The following is a 22,229-nucleotide window of genomic DNA, read 5'->3' on the forward strand; positions in this document are numbered from 1 at the left end:
CAATTTGGCTATTCACACAGCCCCACGCCGTGGAGGCCTTGCTGCTCGTTCTGCATTGATCTTTTCGAACAAACAAATCCATAGATGTCAAGGCCAGGGATTTGAAAAGGGTGGAGTAAAAGATCTGTTTGGTAGCTTAATTCTTGGTGGTCTTGTAAAGCAGCTTGCTGGGCAAACCACGTAATGAAAACTTATGTGCACTTAATGTCATTTTAATAGAAAGAGCTCAGATAGCAGCTAGGACAGTTGTTGCTGGTTTTCTTTTCAACTGCTGAAGTCTCTTTAATGCAGCCACAATGCATCAGCTTGTCTGCTCTAAGTGCCCGTGAGCGTCGCAGGGGCATCTCCAAAACGAAAATAAAATCACAGTTTAACTTCCTTAACGCGGTGCAGTTTGTGAGGGTGCGTATGCTTTGCTAGGGAATGCATAACAAATAAAAGGGAGAACCACCGGCAGCGGCGGCTTCCACAGCAGCACAACTGCATCTCTTCAGCTGCTGTGCGTACGCAGCCTCCTCCTGCTCCTCGGATTAATTCCAGACCGCAGGTTGTTCTTGTCTGCCCTCATCCAGCCCGTGCAGAGGTGGGGGAAGACACGCAAATGGCAGGAGGGCACCAGTTGCGCAGCGCCCGAGGTGCAGAGGCGCTGCACGGGGACCCGGGGGCTGCCCTGGAGAGTGGAAACTACTACAGGTCAGGGCTTGGCCGAGGGGAAGGCGCTGCGGCTGCACGGACGGGGCTGTGGTGGGAAAAGACCTTAGGTCTAGCTTCAGGACTTCTAGTAGCGGATTAAAAGCGCTGCGGTCCCGTAACGCGAAGACCCGATCCGCTGCGGGTTTGTTCGGCCGGCTCTCATCTCTTCACAGTTCCAGCACGCAAACCGTCCCGGCTCGCAGTGGCGTGGGGCCGGGGCCGGGTGGGAGAACCCCGGCTGCCGCCCCCCGGCTGCCAGGCCGGGCCGCGCTCTCCCGCCGCCCTCACCTGGGCGGGGCGGGGCGGGCCGATGACTGACGTGAGGCGGCCCCGCCTCCGAGAGCGCGGGCGGCGCCTCCGCTGCCAACCAGCAGCCGGCGGGGGCAGGCGGCGGCGGCCGGGCCGAGCCGAGGAGAGCAGACCTGAACCGAGCCGCGACCGGCGTCGGGGTCGCCATGGAGCCCCCCAGGGACCAAGGTAGAGCGGGGGAGGGGTGGCAGGGGCTGCCGTCGCCGCGCCTCGGGCGGCCCCGCGCGGCGGGTGGCGGTGCCTGTCGCGGCTGTGCGGCGAGGGACGGCGGTTCCTCTCGCAGCCGTTCCGCGCCGGCACGCTCGGCCCGGCCCTGCCCTGCCCTGCCCTGCCCGCCCGCGGCGGGCCCGGCTCGGCGCACTCTGTGCCCCTCTCCGCGCTGGGCGGCGGGGCAGTGGGGGTCAATCCCCTCATGAGGTAACTCCCGTGGCGGGCGTGAGGGGCTCCACAGCGCGCCCGGCTGAGGTGGCCCCGCTGGAGCCCGGGGCCGGTGCGGGGCCGGGTCCCCCCGGCCTGTCGCAAGGCTGCGCCTCCCGTCGCGCCGCCAGCTCGGAAAATGCGGAACCGGGGGGCGGGTGCTGGCTTGGCGGCGGGGCGGGCGGCAGAGCCCGGGGCGGCCCCCCCCGCCCGCCGCCCCCCCCCCAGTGAGTGCCGCCACTGCCTGGGCGGTGGGCGCCGGCGGTAAATCCCGACCCTCCCGCCGGGGTGAGGGGGGAGAATAAACTTTCTTGTTTCACCCAGGAGTAAAAGTAGAGCGCTTCCATTTTACGAGTGTGTAACTTTTGATTAGCCATCACCGTTTGTACGGTTTGTGCCTTCTTAATTCTCTCCCTCCCGGGGCTGCCCAGCAACTGGCAGCTCCACTTCGGCAGCCGCTCCTCGGCGCGGGAGCAGGGCCGGCACCCCCGGGCGGTCGCCGCCGTGGCTCGGGGGCTGCGGAAGGCGGTGGTGCTTCACCGGTGTGCGTTTTGTCCGGGGAAGACTCTTGTCCCAGCTACTGCGCTTGCAACGCTCTCCCTAAAACTTCGTGATTTATTTAAAACAAAAAAACCTTGGGACTGCTGCCCAAGAGGGTGGTTGGTACCTCGATGAGGGCTGACCCGAATGTGGGCAAAGCAGGATCTCTTGCTGTAAAAGCTTCTCCCGCAAAGGTGTGTTACATATATCCTGCTGATCCATGTATCAGTTGGAGTCTTTTTTATGGTGTAGTACTGAATGATATACCGGCTGCTTTGCACCGGACAGAGTAAGGCAGGCTGGGGTCAATAAGCTCCTTTGAGTAAGCTGGTAGGGCTGCTCGGCCTAGCTCGACATCTGCACCCTTGAACTGATTTCGTTCAGTGTTTTCTTGCTGAGCGTGCTCAGGATGGTAGGATGTGTCCACCTGTGGACACGTGAGGTGCTGGGAGCGTAGTCCTTGCCTCTGCGTGGTCAAGCTCGCTGCTCTGCCAGGTGAGCTGGTTCAGGCACCAACCTTGATCTGTCCATGCTCTTGTTTTAAGTGTTTTGAGGCTGCTGTAGTTCACTTGCACAATTAGCAATGACTTCTGTGTTTCTCTGTATATGGAAAAAAGAACAAGTTATCTTTGACAGAGCAGAAGATAATCTGGTGAGGGGCTGAAGCTCCTCAGGGAGGTTCCTTCAACCATTCTGAAGTCCTGTCTCTATCAATATATATAAATTTAAAAAAAGTAAACAAACTCTGTTCTTGGGGATTGACAAACAGAATTGTTCAGCCAGAAAACAGCACAACTGTCAGTTTGATCAGGATTTTAATTCCAACTGCAGGAGCGTTAACACAGATTTCAGTAGTTGTCCTGAACTTCTGTTTTTGTGTTTGAGCCTGTTAAAAGGCAAACACCTCTATTGCAACTGCAGCGTCTCAACTTCTAATGGAAAAGGGGAGTAAAACACTCATCTTTTGAAAAGCTTTAGTGACAGTGCTGACACTGTCTAGAGGCTTGTTTTGCTATCATTTTTGTATAAGTACTGCTTTATATGAAGAGGGTACTGCACTGCAAGTTGTATATCAAAATAGTGTATTTAGTGTGATGTAAGTGACTGTTATGGAGCAAACATGGTACAACACCTTCTTTGCCTTCTTTTTGGAGGTGATGATGCTGTTTTCTCATTTGGCTGAGGTGAGGACCTTCAGGTACAGCGGGAAAATTGAGAATAGCCAACAAACACACTTGTGCCTGTTCAATTAATGGCTTCTAATACCCTGCTAGTTAGCCTTCAAACACCCATTTTCCTGGCAAACCGGAGTGCTTGCGTTGGAAATTGTGCTTGATGATATGGTATTACTCACCCAAGCCATGTACTTGGCTAAAATCCAGGCTGCCAGGGCCTGTCTCTGGGGCTGGCTTAAACATCCTGCATTGCCTCCTCTAACTAGAAATTAATTTGTTTAAAAGTGTGAGTCAGAGGTTGCACTTTTCGTTGTTACGATGACAGCTTTCTCAGCTAGCAAAAGTTAAGAGGTGGGAAGAAAATCTAGATGATAGTTAAGACTGCAGCCAAACTAGGCAGGGCTAATACTCCAGGTGTATAAACGTGTTTAAGTCTTCTCTCTCTCTTGAACAGTCAGGCATGGCAGCAGTCCTTCAACAGTTGTTACTAGCCTACCATCAAGCAGCATCAGAACCACTGAGCAATTTTTCACTTGAAGTGTCTTTGTTTTCAGCGATGGGATGTTTGGCCTGACTGTATGCCTCTACATGGTGCTGGGTGCACTCCGACTGCTCTGGAAGTCTTGGGCTGCAACTGCTCGGGGTTTCTTGCTCTGTGATTACAAGCACCAAAGCAGTAGTGTTGGCTCAAGCCGAATGGATACAATATTCTCCTGAGATGAGGGGTCCCATGTTCTATTGCTTTGCGTTAGGTTGCTGTGAAGAAACATCTGGTCTTTCACTGTGTGGACTTGGTGAATGGACTAATAACTGCAGTTGTGTTTTCATCAAGATTCTGGCTCTTTTTTTTTCCCCATAAAAAATTCGTACTTGGTTTTGCTTGCAAAAAAAGTGTCTCTATGGCTTGCCACTGTTATTGTCAGTCCTGGTATGGTTCATTGCTGGAGAAATAAGGATGAAGCTGCCCCAACAGCAGAAGCAATGTGCTGATGTGCTCTGAATGAGGAGACCGTGCCACTGAGCTGTCTCGTGAAGCAGTTATCTAGTAATACTGCATCTCTGATGTAGCGTTAAGGGGGTTCCTCTTATGCTTCAGCAGCTCTTCACTTGCGTAACCTGTGTATTTCAAAATTTTCTGGCTTTGTGAGACTCAGGAGTCCCAAAACACTACACAGGATTTCTTGAGAGTATGTAAGCCTTTCTTTTCCTAGAGCCTTGACTTGCATTTCTGGGACTGACAAAATGGACTTTAATGTTCCTTCTGTGCAGAAAGAACTTGTTGCTGGCAGTAGGACGAGATTTCCCCCGTTGCCCTAATGGACGAAGCTGCACCTTTTTCTGCTGCTTTATTTGTTTTCTTTATCAATAGGTACTTGCAGTACTTTTTTTCCTTAACTTGCAATTGTGAAATCAAACACTTGTAAGTAAATAAGAGTGGACAGCTGTTGTCAGAACTGCAAAGGAAGAATGATTTCACTGAACTGAGTGTAGCAGTGACTCAAAGATGAAAGAGGAAAAAAATAGAAGAACAGTTACGTGAGTAGGTCCCTTGAACAGCAGCAAGTCTTTTGGGGGCAGGGGGAGAAATCTCATTTTTCTGACTTAGACTGAGGGTCCCAGCTTGACAGGGTGGCGTTATGTGAGTTATTTAATGGCATCGCTATACTCCCAGCTCAGCCGGTGCGTGAAAGAGGTACTGAAATGCAGGGGATCGGTGCACTGTGTTGGAGGGATGCTGGAGCAGCTGATGCACAAGCAGCTCCCCGTGCATCGGACTGGGCTGGGCAGCCAGAGACTGGAGCCGTGTCAGCTGTTTCTGCCCACTCCAACACTTGGGTGCTGAAGGGTAACTTGAATTCTTCATTCATGCTCATACCCTCTTCAGGAGGATGTGGAGGAGGGAGCCTGCCCGGCTCTCCAACAGTGGAAAGAGTCTGTAGCTTGTGATATGCATGGGTCTTCTGTCCCTGTTCCCTGTAACCAGTGCTGTCACACACAGTCAAGGCAGTCCTTCACCCGGCCAGAGTAAAGCCTGCTCTTAGACATCTTGGGGTAGGGAAAGCTTAGCTAAGGATCTGCTTCCTTTGATCCTCCAATGAGGCCAAGATACAAAATGCTTGGGGCTTTTAAAATCCCAGTGACATGAAATTGATGCAAGTCCTGTTTGTTCCAGTTTCCCACACTTTGAAGCCCTGTGGAACAGCCCATGGATTCCCCTTTCTCCCACTGCAAACGCCTATCTAAGCAATGAGAGCCCTTGGAGGCTCAGTCTGACCTTGCTGGCTCCAAAAAAAAAGCACTGCGCCTTGGCTCTGGTTTGAGAACTGCGCTGGTGCAGGCTGGGCAAGTGCTTTGCTCAGCTTGATCTGGGTGCTTTGTGGGTAAAGTGGGAACAGCTGATTTTTATGGCTGAAGTTGGCTGCCATATGTTAACACCTCTCCCAAAGCTGGCCTGGGCACGAGTGCTATTGAGCTGCTTTCAGCTGTGCCTGGAGCCTTCTGAGCACGGCCCCTTCCATCTGCAGGGGCTGGCAATAACCATGTGCTGTGCTAGTATGCCTTGGGAATTTTATTTGTATTCATTTTCTAGCTTGTGTCTGTCTTGTACGTGCATTTTTTTCCTTGTCTTCTACAGCTGCTAAATACAGTAGCCCTTGACTAACAGCCTCTACTTCGTGAGCCAGATCTCAGTGTAGTCCTAGGAGGAGCTGGGTGGTGAGGGAAACCGATGTTGGGGCTTCTCATGCTTTCTGCCATGTTCTGACCCTGCTGGGTGAGGGCACCCCAAAAGCTGCTCTGGCTGCCCTGAGTGTTGTGAAGGCTGGGGTGCTGGGTAGCCTTTGTCCTCTTTCTTCACAACCGTTTGCTCCTTTAACAGGCAGGGGGCCAGACAGTTTTTGTGGGGAGGGAGCCTCTCAGCCAGTACGGAGAAATTTTGTGTGAAGTCAAGAGACTAGATTTGCTACCTAAAATCAGCGAGTTGTTTGTGGATTGCTGATTCCTGAGGGTGCTGGACATTACTGCAGGTAAGGGAGGATATCAGCTGTATCTCTTCAAAAAGTGATGTTTCCATGGCAGCAGATACAGTGCAGGGAGTCTTCTTGAAAGCCAATATTTTCTTGACCAGCTTTCAAAAGAAAAAAACCCAGGCAACTTCATTCTTAGTTTAATAGAAAAGAACAACAGTGTCAGTTGCTGAACCCTGTGCAGCAGACATCTGATGGGTGTGGGGTTTTTCATGTTTTAAGAGAAGCTCACCTCCAGGTAGGATGATGATGACCCCACTGTTGCCTCCACTAGAGTATTGATATGGGCACTTCTGATTTGAGATTTGCTATATGGAGGAAAGGCGGTGTTTACCCTTGTCCTTTTAATATCCTGCAGTGAGTAAGCAGAAAAATGTCAAACAAAGGGTGACTGAAAGGGAACACAAGCATTAAGCGAGATTAAGCGCTAAATTGAAATGCTCTTGTTCAGCCAAAACTGTCACTCTGTGTCAGCTTCAATTTAAGACTCCAGAGGAACAGCTTTCTCTCTTGTTAAAGGTAGTGAGCATCTTCAAAGTCCCTCATATTTAGGTGTGTATTAGCCAGAAAGATTGGGAGCCTTCACTCAAAAACCTTTTATCGGAGAGTAGGCTTTAAACCGCAAGCCTTGTCTTTTGAAAAGGGCTGCAGTAACAGAGCAGCTACCCATAACTTTTTCTAATCTGGATCTCTCCTGAAGGTTTGATGTCACTCCTGCTATTTCCTCTTGCTCCTCATCCTTTTCCTCTGCCCCTTGTTAAGGGAGCTGAAAGAACATGCAGCTGTGTGTTGGCTTTGGCAGTTTGGCAGAGTGATACTGTAAGCTAGGGTAACTAGTGTTGAATATGGTTGCCCTGCTATGAAAACACTCACCTCTGGCAGAGGTGTAGACAGCTGTATGGATTTTTCTGCTATTGCAGCTCCAAGTGGTGGCAATCATCTGTATGAGTCTGCAGCCAGTTGCCCCTGGGCGGGGGCAGTGCAGCAGAGAGTACACTGGCTGCCAGCAAATGCTGGTGTGCAGAAAAACGCTCATTGTGCTATTACTTGCTCCCGAACAGAAAGGGGTGGATTGATGCTATCTCGCCAGAAACCAGCGCTACTACTGTGGTGTGAATGCTGTCACTGAAAGAGGCAGCTTTCCTGTTTCACAAGCTGGCTTCTCTATTGCAGAGTGTGAAAGCAGAGCAGTAAGTGTCCTTGGGTGCTCACAGAGAGCAGAGTCTCTGGCAAATGTATACAGTGCCTCGGCTGAGCCTGGGATGCTCCATTAATTTCTGCGGAACTGAGGTCTGTAGGAGCATGCCGTGCCACACACGGTTTGGAGTGACAGGCTTCTGAACTACCCCCCTCCTGCTTGTAGCCTACCAGCAGCACAACAAATGTGTGTTATGCTTAAAAACTTCATAGACAAAGAGGAAGCATGCTCTGTGTGTGTGTGTGTATATATATATAAAAGAAAGCCAATCATTTATTGTTAGAGGAATTGAAATTTTAACAATCTAATTCAAGAATGATTATTAGTTTGGATGTTATTACAGAAAAAGATGATTTAGGTAGGTGAAGTCTTAGTAATAATAATGTTGTGTGCGCTTAGTTTCTACACCTTTTACTGATGTTATTCTCATCCTTCCCCTGGCTTCTGAGGCTGGTAGTGTCATTTTGGTGGTGGCAGGGGTATTACAGCAAGTTGTTTGATTGTGACTCCTTTGCTGGGAGGAATAGGATGTTGATGGTGGCAGCTTCTTCACTGTAGATTCCACTGGGGTCCTTCTGTTTGCTTTTTACACATTTCGTGCTTTCTTTGATTGCTCTACAAGCTCCATGTTACATCCAAATCTATTACACAAAGTCTCTTACACATATGTTAGATATTATTTCTTTGCTCTCTTTATTACCTCTAAAATAATTTTATTCAACTGCAGATCTCCACTGGCAATTGATGACTGACTTACAGCTGTGGGGCCTCCAGTGTCAACCCTGTGCCTTATTTTATTACTTATCATACCATGCCTGTACTATCACATCCCATGTCTCTACTTTCTGAGTAAAACAAAGCTGCAGGCAAATCAAGAAGAGTTCAGACAGAGCAAGCCTGACAGGCCTCTAGTCCTGAGGCATTGCAGACTTAGTTCAAAGCTTATGGCCTGTTACTAGCGATGGCAATATGGTATCATGGGGTAACAAACAGCCTGGTGAGCAGCTGCAGCTTGGGAGAGGTGGGAGAGGCTAGCAGAGGCAGAACAGCAGGTTTTTTCCTGTTTTGCTTTCCCTTCTGTAGCAGCTAGAGGGGAGTGGAGTTTCATCAGAGCCCCCTAAGCCCGGGATATAGATGGAAAGGTGTGCCAAGGGATGTCACCTGGGCTGGAGTTGTTGTTTTCAGTCAGGTGCTTCCCCTGTGCTTTGCTGGGATCAGACCCCACTCCTGTCAGTGATCTTGGTTCATGAGAAAAACCTCAAAAACTTTGAAAAAGCTCTTTAGCATGGCAAAACTGTATGTTTCAGCTGTGAACATTGGGGATGTTGCTCATGTCTGTTTTGCTTTGTTTACTTTTTTTCTGAAGTACTTTAATTAAACTACTAGCAGGAGTCCTAAGATGAGCAAAAAGCAATCCTACTCATTCCTCTCTTTGGCTGTTCTCTGCCTAAACATGTTTCACATCACGACATTAGAAAGTCTTGATTAACTTGATCAGGATAGCAGAATTTAAAAGAACCACCCCTGATGCTTCCACTTGAGTCCTTGCTGTCTGATGTTTATTCCAGTGCTCTACAGCAGTCCAGCCCTTGGGGATACTCATATAAAAGTGGACATCTGCAGCTGGTGGCAGGAATGGCTGCCTTTGAAGAAGGCCCTTTCTCTAAACTTGCACCTTCTGGCCCCCTGTAGTCTTTCCAGAGTGGTCTAGAGTCCTGATGAGTGCCCTGCTTTTCCTCACACAGCCTTCCAGGAGCTGTACAAGGACTTGTCTTATAAGCATCTTTAAAGAAGCTGTCCTGTAAATAGTTCTTCCAGTACTTCCAACCCAAAAGAAGGGTCGGGCATATGAAATGGGCACAGCTCACACTGGCTGAAGTGCATCTTGCTCTCTAGTCGCTGTATTGCTCTATAGAAGACAAATCCCTTCACAGATCCAAAGCGTTTTGCCTACATCTGAGGAGCCTTGAGAAGCAGGCTGAAAGCAGAGCAGAAGCCCCCAAATTAATTGCTGGTTTTAGCTAACCTGCTGACTCTTCTGTGCACTTTGATTACTGTTTGCAAAGCTTAGTTTTATGCCTGAACATAGACAGGCTTCAGAGCAGATCGCACACTGCTGCATGCTGTTTCCATAGCACCCCTCAAATCTGCGCTAGGCAGTCCCTGAAGAGGCTTGCTGAGCAGCTGATGTGTGTTCAGGGATGAGCTGCATCAGGAGTAGTACCAGCCTAGTGCACAGGGTGGGGAAGGAGACTTTTTTTAAATACTAACTTTCCTGTTGCCAGATGTCACTGTCTTGGCAGAAGGAAAACAGGCTGTTTCACTGCAACGTGCTTTGCTTGGAGCCATGAGCTCTTAAAAGCACCATTCACACTGTGTGTTTCATCTCCTCAACATGCCACTTGCAGCGTTGTGCTCCAAAACTTTTTTTAGAGGGGATTTGATCTTGAGTAAAAGGATAGATCTGCAGTGAGTTCTTGTCATTCTCTTCGCCCAGGACCGCTCTGATGCCTGCCTGGCAGGTATTTGTTTTACCTTCTTGTCCTTTGGGTTGTGACAGCCCTTTGTGTCTGCTGCCTGGGCGGACTCTTCAGGTGCTGTGCAGCTATAGTGCCCTAAGTATGTAGCATATGGTCTCTGGAGCAAGGGATGCATACTGGATGTGTCCACCTGCTGTATTCATAGCGTTGCTGTGTGGTCTGTCACCACCTCCAGAGTCACTTGAAGGAGCAGGGAGCAGAAGTTACTGCAGAGGATCCCAAAAAGATAACTGTCTGGACATCTGAAGAAGGCCAGGTGGTAAGTCTGAAATGGCAAGATGAGGTTGTGCTGCTGTCTGCCAAATAGTTGCTCATCCCTAATCTTACTGAGCAAGACCGAGCACAGCGTGGGTCCAGCTCTCTACTCCCAGGTGTCAGGCCATGTTTGGATCCCTGCACGCTATCTTCCCACCAGCTCCTGCTCCAGGGTGTGTGTGGACCTCAGCTCCCCCCCCTCCCCCAAGTTACAGATGTGTGTGTAAGGGATCCTGTGCTACACAGAAGCTGGCCTTTAATTTATGTAGCTTAACTGCTAACAACTCTACTGCAGCTACTAGCTGGCTGCTACTGTTGTATGATTCAAGTGCAGTAATTTGGAAGGAGGGGAAGACTTCAAAGCTTTACTGTTGTTTTCTCCAATAAATCAATCCTTAACTGCAGAAAAGGTGTGTTCTGGACACCCACTTTAAACCTCCTCATCTGAAGACTCTGAGGAAGGAATAAACAGTCGCTGCTACCATTTAAATAACTGTTCCTAGAAACAATCTTAAATACTAACCTTTTCTGAAACACATTTGCATTTCTTAACACACTTCTAGCAAATGCTGAGGTACAGCAGTGAGACCTGTCTGTATCTTGTGAACTGCTGTTTGACCTTTGTATACTGATCTTTTGATGCTTTGCCAGGACTGCAGATCAATCTAGATAATGGTCCTTACTGGGTTCAGTGCCTTGCTAGAAAACACGTTAGCACTTTACTCAGTCTAGCAGAATGAGTGTAGGCACTAAGCAGGTAGTAGTAAACTTCTTTGGAAAAGTAAAATGTGGCTGAATGCCTCTTTTTGAATAAGATCTTGACTTCTAGATGCAAACAAGTCCTCCTTTCCTGCCGTTCGTGTTAATCTTTAAATAGTCAGCTATGTTTTATCTTTTCTGGAGGAATCTCTGAGTATTTAATGTTAGAAGCAGAATTCAGTTTTGGACTGCACTGTCTCCAACAGTTAATTTGTTCAGAGAAATACATTTACTGCCAAGTGCATCCTTTATTATTCAGTTCCAGCAACCAGCGCTACCGTTCAATATAAACTTGTTTAGTTGTGTTTCCAACCAAGGGAGGAAAAAAACCAGAGGCTCACCAGGCGTGTTACAACTGCCAGAGAGATGTTGCATACATTGCAGGACACTGCTGCTTTGTGCAGTGCCACACAAACTACCCACAGGTTAGGTACAGAGTGCTTCTGTAAAGGCACAAGTTTCATGGCTTTTCTGGACTGTGTGTGGGTGTGCTGGTGCAGTATATTTCTCCACAAATGATGGTTGTGAAGACTTGGTTTTAACAGTCCAGCAGTCCTACAGGAAAGGCAGTTGGTGCTCTGAGGGCGTGGCTGGGATGGTAGGTGAGCCTTTTGCTTAATACACCTCTAAAACGCCAGCTTGTGAGCTGTAAGTTGTTCACACTAAATGTATAATTTGTTCCTGCAAATTGTTCTGGGTTGAGGCAGCCCCTGGTATCAGTACAGGCTGAAGCATGAAGGGATTTACAGCAGCACTGTGGAGAAGGACTTGGAGGTACTGGTGGATGAAAAACTGGGCATGAGCCGGCCATGTGTGCTCATAGCCCAGAAGGACAACAGTATCCTTGGCTGCATCAAAACAAGTGTGGCCAGCAGGTCGAGGGAGGTGATTCTCCCCCTCTACTCTGCTCTGTTGGGACCCCACCAGGAGTACTGTGTCTAGTTCTGGGGCCCTCAGCACAGGAGAGACATGGAGCTGTTGGAGTGAGTCCAGAGCAGGACTGTGAAAAAGATCAGAGGGATGTTATGCTTCTCCTGTGAGGACAGGCTGAGAGAGTTGGGGTTGTTCAGCCTGGAGAAGAGAAGGCTTTGGGGAGACCTTATAGCAGCCTTCCAGTACTTAAAGGAGGCTTATGAGAAAGATGGGAACAGACTTTAGTAGGGCTCCTAGTGATAGGACAAGGGGTGATAGTTTTAAACTAAAGGAGGGTGCATTCACACTAGATACAAGGAAGAAATTTTTTACGATGAGGGTGGTGAAACACTGGAACAGGTTGCCCGGAGAGGTGGTAGATGCCCCATCCCTGGAAACAGTCAAGGTCAGGTTGGACGGGGCTCTGGGCAACCTGATCTAGCTGAAAATGTCCCTGCTCATTGCAGGGGGCTTGGACTAGATGATCGCTAAAGGTCCCTTCCAACCCAAACCGTTCTGTGATAAATCACAGGCACTGTCTGAATGGTTAATTGGGAAACTTACAGCACCCTGAAGGAGTATTTGGGGCATTCTGCTTTGGTACCTTTCTCTGTGGATTGCAGATGAACAGGGGTGCTGTGGTTGACAAGAGCAATGGTGAGCAGGGAGAATTCGTTTCTGCGTATTTCTAAACAGTAGCAAGTGAAAACTGTTGGAATTAATGCTCTGAAGCTGATTGGTTTCAGTTGGCTTGCATGCCTGTCACTGAGCAGGTTTTTGGGCGTGAAAGATTTTTGGAGATTGTATGAGAAGGAAGGCAACCCAAATGTCAGTGGAATATGCAGAGCAACCTGTTGAGTGCTTCCTGCAGTGGTGAGGTAGAGTTTTTGGAGTAAATGGCAAAAGGGAGAGTTTTACTGGAATAAATCTACAGTAATTTTAAATTCCATTCTAGCGCACTGGTCCGTGAAGTCTTTAATATGTTTCTGTTATTTACAATTCAAGAGCAAGCTTCACCTTGGTGAATTGCAGACACGTATTTCCATCCCCAATGTATGTACTTAAGATGCATCTTTTGAGAGACTGAAAATACGGGATGGGAAAAGGGATACAGAAGTCAAAGGAAGACCTCTGTGTGTTGTCAAGAGGAGCTGAGAAGACTTTTTAAGCCCTTTGCAAGGGATAATTGATAAGTTGAGGAGAAAGCAAGCATCCTGTAAAATAACTAAACTCTGTAGTCTGCTTGTTCCAAGACAATGTCCCCAAAGAGGTCTTGTTTCCCTTTCATGCAAGGTGGTGGCAGGAGTGTTTCTGAGAGGTGTGATGGCTCCTTAATAATAATGTCATATCACAGCTCCCTAGCTAAAACGTTTGGGGATTGACAACTGGGAACAAGCAGTATGCAAGTCAGTGCTTAGACTTTCACCTCTTCAGTATTGTGATCCAGTTTCTATCTGGCAAGACAGAATGGAAAAACTGTGAATTGCATTATTAATAGCTATTTAAGATCTGAATTATTCTGAGCAGTTTCTTTGGTGATGGCTGAGCTATGATGTGCTAAACCTGATGTAACAGTAACTTGCTGGGTATCAGCTACACCAATCCTTCAGCATAAAGTTTGAAAAGTTTACCAGGCTAATTCATTAAATGGAACTGATCCATTAAACTTGCATTGGAGCATGACCAGTACTTGAAGTGGCTGTGAAGATATGCATATTTTGTTTGACTTTACAGTTATGGAATGGGGTGTGTGATGGGTTAACTTGTGCAGTAGGGAATGATGCTAAACTTAGACTTCACTTAGCAGTGCAAAGCTTCATTCTTAGGGTTTGCTGTGATGTTCAGTTCCAGGTTAAATACTGTGAGGAGACAACGTGTAGAAACAGTGCAGTGCATTTCTGGACCAGCTGCTCACTAAAAGCAGTGGAGATGTGCTTTTTTTAAAAAACAAACAAAGAAAACCCTATAAAACCAAACAAAAAACCCCAGCAAAACCCCTTTCCCTTCTTTGTTCCCTGCCCCAACTTTTAAAGCTGAAGCTCAATTTCCTTGAAGACATGTCCTTCAGAGCCACTGCACTTCTTCCCGCCACCTGTAGTTTCCATCACATTGGCTGTACCAGAATCAGGAAAAATATCTGCCCGACTTTGTGTTTATCTAGATATGTCTTTCCACTTTTGTCCACTCTCATATACTTGAGTAAAATAAATGGTTTAACTTGCTCTACTTACTTTGCTGTGAAATATAAGTGAGGAGGTTGGAGATCAGCTTATCCAAGCATGCTGATGTTTAGGAAAACTTATCTTTGTGTGGAATGGACTGTGACACAACTAGATCATGCGTACGTATATGAATACTGCTTGGAAGTCTTGAGAGATTAGTACTTTTATGATCTGAGATCAGTACTTTCCTGATCTGAACCTGTGTAGGTTGTAAAAAAGCAACTATAGATTGCCTCTCATGTCACGCAGAGGCGAAAAGTAATGGCTCGTGTCCAAAGTCCGATCTGATGGTTGTTGCTCAAGTTCTTCCAGGACCAGCAAATCTTTGAGAGCTTTATCTCTTTGTGGGGAATCATCTCTGGACAAACTTTCTTGATCCTTTTCTTTGCCTTCCTCTGCTTTTGGAGTGATTAGTTTTTTCTGTCTGTAGGTTGATTTGTGTGACAGCAGTATCTCTGTAGGCTAAGAGTTTCATTTAATTTACTGTCCTAGTTTGACTTGGAGTAGGAACAAATGTCTATTTAACAGGATTTACTCAGCTCAAGCAGCATTAAAAGTCATTCAAGGACATATCAATCGGATGAAATTTCAGAGTACTTATTAATATAATGGGAAATTCAGTGGTCATAATACTTCAAAGGTAGATGCATTATCTGCATTATATTAGAAAAAAAAAAAAAGCCAGTCAGTGCAGTTGATTTGTTAGTGAATTGCTTCTGGTTCATTGCATGCACAGTTGCAGGATTCTCCCTCTTGCCTCTTAAATGAGATTAAGAGCAGTGCAGAAATATTCAAGCCCCATGTCTTGAGTTTGACCAATTTGCAGCCCTGGCAGAATGCAGTTGAAGGTCCCTTTGCTTGTGACAGCCTTTGCTCCCAATCTGCTTGGAAGCTCTGCAGGAATTGGTGCTGCCCAGCTGAGCATGCCATGTAGCAGTATAGGCAAGTAGTAGGCAAACTCCATCTGGAAAAGGACACTTCAGGTACTACGTGGTTGGATGGGTGAATGATAAAATGCTGGACCATAAAGGAATAGATAATGTATCTTGTTTGATGCTGCAGAGAAAACAACACAACTTACTCTGTGTTTTCAAATGAGGGATATCCAGTAATAATGAGCTGCTGCATCAGTGTGCAAGAGTACTTTACACCAGCAATCTGTTGGTGTGCCATTAGCACTCCTATGTTAAGTCTAATTTTCTTAAGTTTAGGTGGGCTCACCAAAGTTCTGCAGTGGGTGAGAAATGTAAGTGAATAATATGGACTTGTCCTTGTTATGGGCTCATCTCCTTGGATAAGCTACATAACTGGCTCAGTGGCTGTTGTTGGCTTTTAAGTACCTCACGGACAGGCTGGTTCTCTGAAGGGTTTGTGGCAAAAAGCATTACTAGTCTAAAGGTGTGATTTGAACAGTTGGGAAAGGGTGATCAGGAGCATGTTCTTATGACCTGAGAGATTTCTGGGGCATATATGATTGCATATTTATTGTACCAGTGGACAGCTGCTGCTGTCTAGGCAGGGTTTTACAGTGTCATGGACATTTCACACCATGTTCTCAGATAAGCCAAGAGCAATAATGTTAATATGATTTCTACACAGCTTGCTACTTGCAGTGGCTTGTGTTGGAGAAATCATACTTTTAAGTGTTCGAAATTACACTTGTTTGACAGCACCAGTCTAAATCTTAAACTTGCTTAGTCAAGGCCTGAGAAGGGAAGATAGTATCAACCTGGTGGTTGCCATCATCATGTCAAATTATTAAGCAAAAAGCTAATCTTTGTCATGGATAACGGAATAAGGTGCCAGACTACAGCAAGTGCAGCTTAACCATGCAACCAGTAACTTGTGTATGGAAGTTCTGGCAAAAAACGTATGGTTTTACAGCTTTGCAGCTTCCAAGAACATGATGTGACTGCAAGGAGCTTGAGACTTGAGAAATTAGAAAGGTTTGTACTTCTCAGCAGGGACCACTTAAAAGTAACTGGTGTCCCAGGAACTTACACATAGCCACCTCTGGTAAGAGTGTGTACAATAAGGGCTCAGTTCAGGTGTAAGTTTTCAATTTTAATATGCATTTATTGGAGAGGTGTAATTCTTTCCCAAGTTGAGTAAGCTTAAAGTTGGGTTTGAGGACGAAAAGGGTAAGTTAGAAGCCTGGGCTCTTGTTCACTTCTGTAGCTTACTGAAATGGCTCCAGGCTGGTATCAAGTACCTTCAATTGACTTCTGTTGTATTGCTGGCATCTGTTTTAAGCCAGCTGATGCTGAGAGCCTAGAGGAGGGCAGGGTAGCCCATTGAGGAAATTAGGCAGGAAAAAAAAGTCAAGTATCCAAACAACCTGTCAAAAGGTTGGCTGCCAGGCTTCCATATGAAGGCTGCCACCGAGCAGTGCGTGTGTGTGTAACAACAGAAGTCAAAATGATGCTTCTGTTAAGTCCCATCAAATCTGCAGTGAGGTATCCAGGGATGAAGGTCTCTGAACACTGCCTGCATTTAGAAAACTGAGTGGAATCTTAGGAGAGCACAGCCTAGCTGTTTCCTTTGTTAGTGTTAGGGGTGTTTGGAGTGGAATTGTGTCAGCCGGAGAAGGCTATTTTGACAAGGTGGAGCTTTCCATGCTTTGTGTCTTCTGATGGTAAACTTAGCAGTGGTTCTAACAAATTTCACTCCAGCTGGTGTTATGTGTGTATCCTATATGGGAGCCCACCTGTAGATTACTGTGTTCTGACTATCCCTGGGTGACTTGTACTACCATGCTACAAATTACTATATCCTGAGCACAGAAGTGACTCTCCCAGTGCTTTTGAAGGGCAAGCTAACATCTCTAGCTGAACTGACACGTGTTTGGAAACTTTTCTGCCAGTTTTTGTCTGGACTGAGGAGCTTTGCTAGGAGAACCCAAGAGCAAACACTAGGGAAAGTTGCTGGAGGAATAAAGCAAGCTGCGCTGGAGTGGGTGAAGAATAAATTGAGGAGTCTGAGAAGGGAATTCAAAGACTTCACTTCAGCCTAGTTTTTCTGGGCTCTGTTTAATTGATAGATTAAAGGGTAAGAGGAAGAGAGGCTCCTGCTATAAGGTATCTTTAGCATAGTGACACTGATAGCTAACTTGTCTACTTCAAGCTTTTCTTTGTATACAAAGAGTGAACTCTTCCTGCAGCAGAGGCATACATTCACTTCCCTCCTGGGAAAAGGGAGGTCAGGGAGAAGTGGATGGCTTTCTAAAACATATTTGCCAAGAGCTTCTTCTGTGTTGAAGGTCTGGAACCATGTGTCAGGCCCAAGAAGTTGCTCGCTTATTCCTCTTGTGAGCAAAATGTAAGTCCCTTTTATGCAAATACAGGACTTTTTTTTTTTTTTTTTTTTCTTTCTGCAGAATCTGGCCCAACTGGACTGGTCAGCTACCTTTTTTCTGCAGACTCCTAACTGAAATCAAAATAGTCTCTACTGCTGTACACGCTCTTGCCTTGCTTGTCAGCTGTCATAATACTGCTGTACGCTGGGGAGATGTATGGAAGTGCCAAGTCTCCTGTGAACTCTCTGTCCATACCTCAGTTTAGAAAATATGGGAGAAAATGGAACTTTATTCTGTCAGCAAGTAGATATTTGCAAATCTAATTCACAAAATGAAGGGCTGGCTACAGGCCTTTCCTGGGGCAGGGCATCAGGACTCCTCATGTTTCCAAACGGTCTCTACAGGGTTGCACTCCTTGGAGGATCTGGGTGAGCAGCCTGTGACTTTGTACAGTGGTTGAGGTGGGAAGGGACCTCTGGAGGTCATCTGGTCTAACCCTGCTGCTCCAGCAGGGCCACCTAGAGCCAGTTGCCCAGGCCCTTGTCCAAATGGGTTTTGAATATCTTCAAGGATGGATTTTGTGAAGTACTTACCCTAAGCCCCGTTGCTTGCATCAAATTGTGCGCTGCTTGGTTGTGTAAGTGCTTCTGTACTTCTGTCCTTGATAGTAAATGGTGCAAATTCTGTGTTACATCAAATCCAGGCATGAACTTTGTAATTATGTGGTGGGAGCTAGTGTGTACCTCAAGCACTGAAGAGTGTTTGCTGGTATTATTAAGGTATTGCTAAGATTACAGATGGTGCTTTTTTTGGTGATTATCCTTTCAGATATCACAGTACATGATTCAGCCTAATATGTAATTAAATCTGCTTTGTTCTTAAAACTTCAGTACCATTTTCATGGTGGGACCTGATATTGTGGAGTGGGAATGGTGGGCTTTTCTGGAGCTGCTTTTCAGAAATGAAGCTCTGGGGTGCACTGTTGAAAGAGGGAGGTTTGCTTTAAGAGTGCAAAAAAGCAGACTTGTCTTCTGAGGGAGGCTGGGAGTCACTCCAATTGAACTCACTCAAGTAAAGCTTTTAATTAGATTGCAAGGTTACATACTAAAACTTCATTTAAAACAATCCCGTTCTGCACTACAGCCCTTTCTTCCTAATCTTTTCTAACTGTCGCCTGGCTGCAGCTCAGCACTATTTCTTCAGCATTTTTGACAGGTTCAGTCTCTACCAGGGATCAGAGTCTCCAGAGAACGACAGCATAACTGGGATAAGCAGCTGAAGTCAAATAACTAAATACATTCCTCTAAAATCTACTTTACAGTGTTTCTACTCTGTTAATCTCACTTGGAAATGTTCCTCTGTTTTTGCAGAGTTTGGCTTGACTTCTACAAAGTCAATGTAATGCCCCACCTGATCACAGGCTCTGGGGTGCTGGCTATTGTGTCCTTTGGCCTGGACTCTTCCTGTAGGTTGGAAACACTTTTCACCTCTTATTGTTGGAGCTGACAAATGTGACTACTTTGACCTCTGTTTGAGACACAAAACTTTGCCATAAGTCAGGGATTTCTGCCTAAGGAAAAGCTTATACGTGCTGGAGCAGATGTATTCAAAAGGTAGTGGAGAACCTGTGCAAATACAGAGACTTCTGTCTGATACGAATGGGTTAAGAGTCTTACCATGGTATCAGCTTGTCTAGCAGCAAAATATGCTGGAGTGTGGATCTGCTCCCTTGCAAGATCTCAGGAAATTAGTCTGAGTTTATAATTGGATTGGAGGAGGAGAGAAGAGAACTGCTGCCTTTGGTAAGACATGCGTCAGCTGTCTGAAATGCTGTGGGCTGAGACTTCGGTTTAAGAAAAGAGCAATACTAGCAACCCCGTAATCCTTAACTGTAACACCCAGAAGTGTTTGTGTTGCAGGGTGATACATCTTGAGAGAATACTGAACATTCTAGAGGGTTGTGTTTGTTTGTGGATTTGTTTTTTTGGTTTTTTTTTTTTTTTTTTAAGTGAAGGCAGCATTTAGCCTTAAGATAATGCTAGAGAAGGTATTTCTATACAAAGAACCATACTGGACAATGCTGTTGCATCAAGGAGAGCTAGTCCACAGAAACCATGTGGGGGGAGGCTGAAGTAATGAGATTAATATGTTGGAGTTGAGTGGGACTCTGCTAGAAGACAGCAAATGCCTAAACCTTTAAGCCCCGGTCTTGCTGACGGTTACTAACAGGGCTGCAGAAGCCTGTACTTGTACTGTTCAGCAACTGCTGTAGCTGTGCAGCTCAGTTCATGTCATGCACAAATTTTGGGGGCCGAAAGAGGTATCTGCTGTTAAAGGGAGGGGAGAGGGCACATTGTGGGAATAGGAGTACAAATGTACTGATTTAAGGCTTGCTTAGTGTTTGGGCTTCTGTCCTGTTGCTTCATGGCATCTTTCTCTTAATAGAGTTTTAAGGCCTTGGATCAGGCACTGCAAGGCTTTACTCGTCTGTAAACTGATAAGACTCTGAAGATCAAATTGATGCTACAGAACCTAGATTGGCTTAATATGCTTAAGTAGCTTTATAGCTCTTAAAATGGCTTATGCCCTATAAAACTCAGTTGGAGTGGGGAGAGGAGCCTGACTGTTGCTGCCTGATTGGGATCTACCTGGGAAAGGTGTGTGTGTGGGAAGATCTGGCTGGAAGTCTTTACCCCAGCTGCAGTTACTGGAAGGCCTCCAGTCGGTCTTGCCTATTAGCAGACTGCAGAAGATGCAAATTCAGGTGTAGGCTGAGCAGGCAGCTGAATCTTAACAATCAACCTTGAAATAAGAGATTGACTCTTTTTGCTATGCCCCCCAAAACAGCAAGCACCTCTTCCTCCTCTTTGACAGCAAACTCTTCCCCTCGTCTTCCCCCATCCTGTTTTGCTTGATGAATTAAGTGCTGGAGTTATGATAGGCTTGTCAAAAGTATGGGCTGTGGCACACAAGTTTAGGTTCTCTGTGCTTAAACAGGACACAAACACAGGATGTCCAAGATGGTGAAAAAGCCTATGTAGCAGCAGAACTCTGATTAGGCACAGATCTTGTGGGTTGGTTATTTAGGTAGCTTTATCTAAAGTATTGTTTGGATCTTGTCCCAGGGTAGCCTCTGTCTTCCTCCAGTCCCAAGGCATTTATTGGTAGCCTTTCCATTTTGAATTTAACTCTTTGTATGAAACACTACTAAATGCATAGCTTAGTTTCTTCAAAGCCCAGAGATGGTATTCAGTTGTACTGGGGTTTGGTTTCTTTAAGGAAAGAGGAATATACCTTTTTCACGTATAAACAAACTGTTGTTCTGCTAGAAACTAAATGTGGGAAAAGCAGCTTCTCTGCAAGGCTACCATAACATCTTATCCCTGCTTAGCTACCAATAAGGTAGAAGTGCTTTAATATTATATTGCCTTACTTAAATTGCTGCTAGAGCCTTGGGCTAAGGTGAAGCTGCAGACCTGGGTAGCAGGTGGTATCTGAAGAAAGAACAATGTCTGTGACTAGGCAGGCAAATATCTGGTTAACAGTGTTTGCTCAAACTTAACATCTTTTCTAGCTGTGCAGGAAGTTCCCTCCCTTATGATTCATGATGTGCACAATCTTGCTGTTGATGCTAAATAGTTACCTGGGAAAGCTTTACACACACTCTCTAACCTTAACAGAGGAGATTACAAAATGATTAATGGTAGGAATTGTGATGGTAACGCTTTGCCAGGGTTGCCAAGCCTTCCTGAGCCACTTTGTGACATTCAGTTGAACTTGTCAGTAATTGGTTCACGCACCCTTGACAGAAGTTATCTACCTTCATGCTAGTCTCTCAAACACCAGCTTCTAAAATGGCGTAGTCGACTTAAGTACCAACCTCTCAGTTATCCTGAGTTGTTAAGGGCAAATGAGTACTTGTTCTGGAACAGCAATATCTTCAGTTTTAGTCTCTTGCATAGTGAGCAAAACCCCACTGCTACTTGTCTCTGGAGCAGGTGCATCCTTAGGCTTCAAGTTCTCTTCAGGTATACTGCCTTGCAGCTGATACCTGCAGTAACAACCAAGGTGTAACTGTAACAGTTGAATTTACTAAGCAGGGCAAAGAACAAAGCACGCACAATAACTGCTCTAAGCCTCATAACAGAAGTCTAAACTTAAGCTTCAGCTCCAAAATGTGTGCCTTGCACTGGGAAGGCAGGGTATGTCTAACAGGGTATGGCTCAACGGCTCCAGTTCCACCTTGAGCCAGCTGTATGTGCTCTGAATTACCTGGAAGAGTGAGAAGGAGGAGGGCCATGCGCTGGGAAATTTTGGTCATGGGAGGGGCCTTTAGAAAGGCCTCATAATAAAGCCTATTTTCATAGTGTAGAGAAATCTTGATTCCTGCCATTGCCTAGCTATGTTCAGGCTGTTGAGAGCTGCTAAACTCGTTAAGCTTCACGCTGCGAAGCAAAAATTTTCTTTTTGGTTCTGTGTGGCTCTGTCTTCCATCCACATCCTGCTTTGTTTCCTTGGGGCTATCACTTTAATTTGGAAAGTCCCTTGGAGAGAAATTGATTCCTCCTCCAAACACACCACTTCTTCAGACTGCCTTCAGGCAGTGTGAGGGGAGTGCTGCCCTGCTCTGCCCTGAATCCCTGGGTGTGCTAAGGAGCTAATGGGGAGGAAGTGGATAAACTGGCTGTTATGGCTGGCAGGGGAGTACTTGTCTTCCCTGAAGTGGATGAGTTGGGGATGACAGGTAGTCTAGAAGTTGTCCTGCGGCAGGTTTGGATGGGTGAACTGCAGTCCTTTCTCCCTACAGCTGGATTGGCTTGTACTTCAGGATGAAGAACATCAAACTTCCCTAGGTGATGAGGAAGAAGCTTGTTCAGCAGGACAGCTT

At 46.3% G+C, this 22,229-nt stretch overlaps 1 protein-coding gene across 1 annotated transcript in view; it reads left to right on the top strand.

Moving 5' to 3' along the window:
- Nucleotides 1-1,052: 1,052 nt before the first annotated feature.
- TPD52 (tumor protein D52) overlaps nucleotides 1,053-22,229 on the top strand; it is a 126,620-nt gene continuing 105,443 nt past the window's right edge. The window contains exon 1 of the mRNA XM_074816917.1: nucleotides 1,053-1,170. Coding sequence (XP_074673018.1) covers nucleotides 1,149-1,170 — 22 coding nt within the window. The 5' untranslated portion in view covers nucleotides 1,053-1,148. The remainder of the gene's footprint in view (nucleotides 1,171-22,229) is intronic.

Source organism: Strix aluco, chromosome 1 (genome assembly GCF_031877795.1).
Source record: "Strix aluco isolate bStrAlu1 chromosome 1, bStrAlu1.hap1, whole genome shotgun sequence".
Classification (NCBI taxonomy): Eukaryota; Metazoa; Chordata; class Aves; order Strigiformes; family Strigidae; genus Strix; species Strix aluco.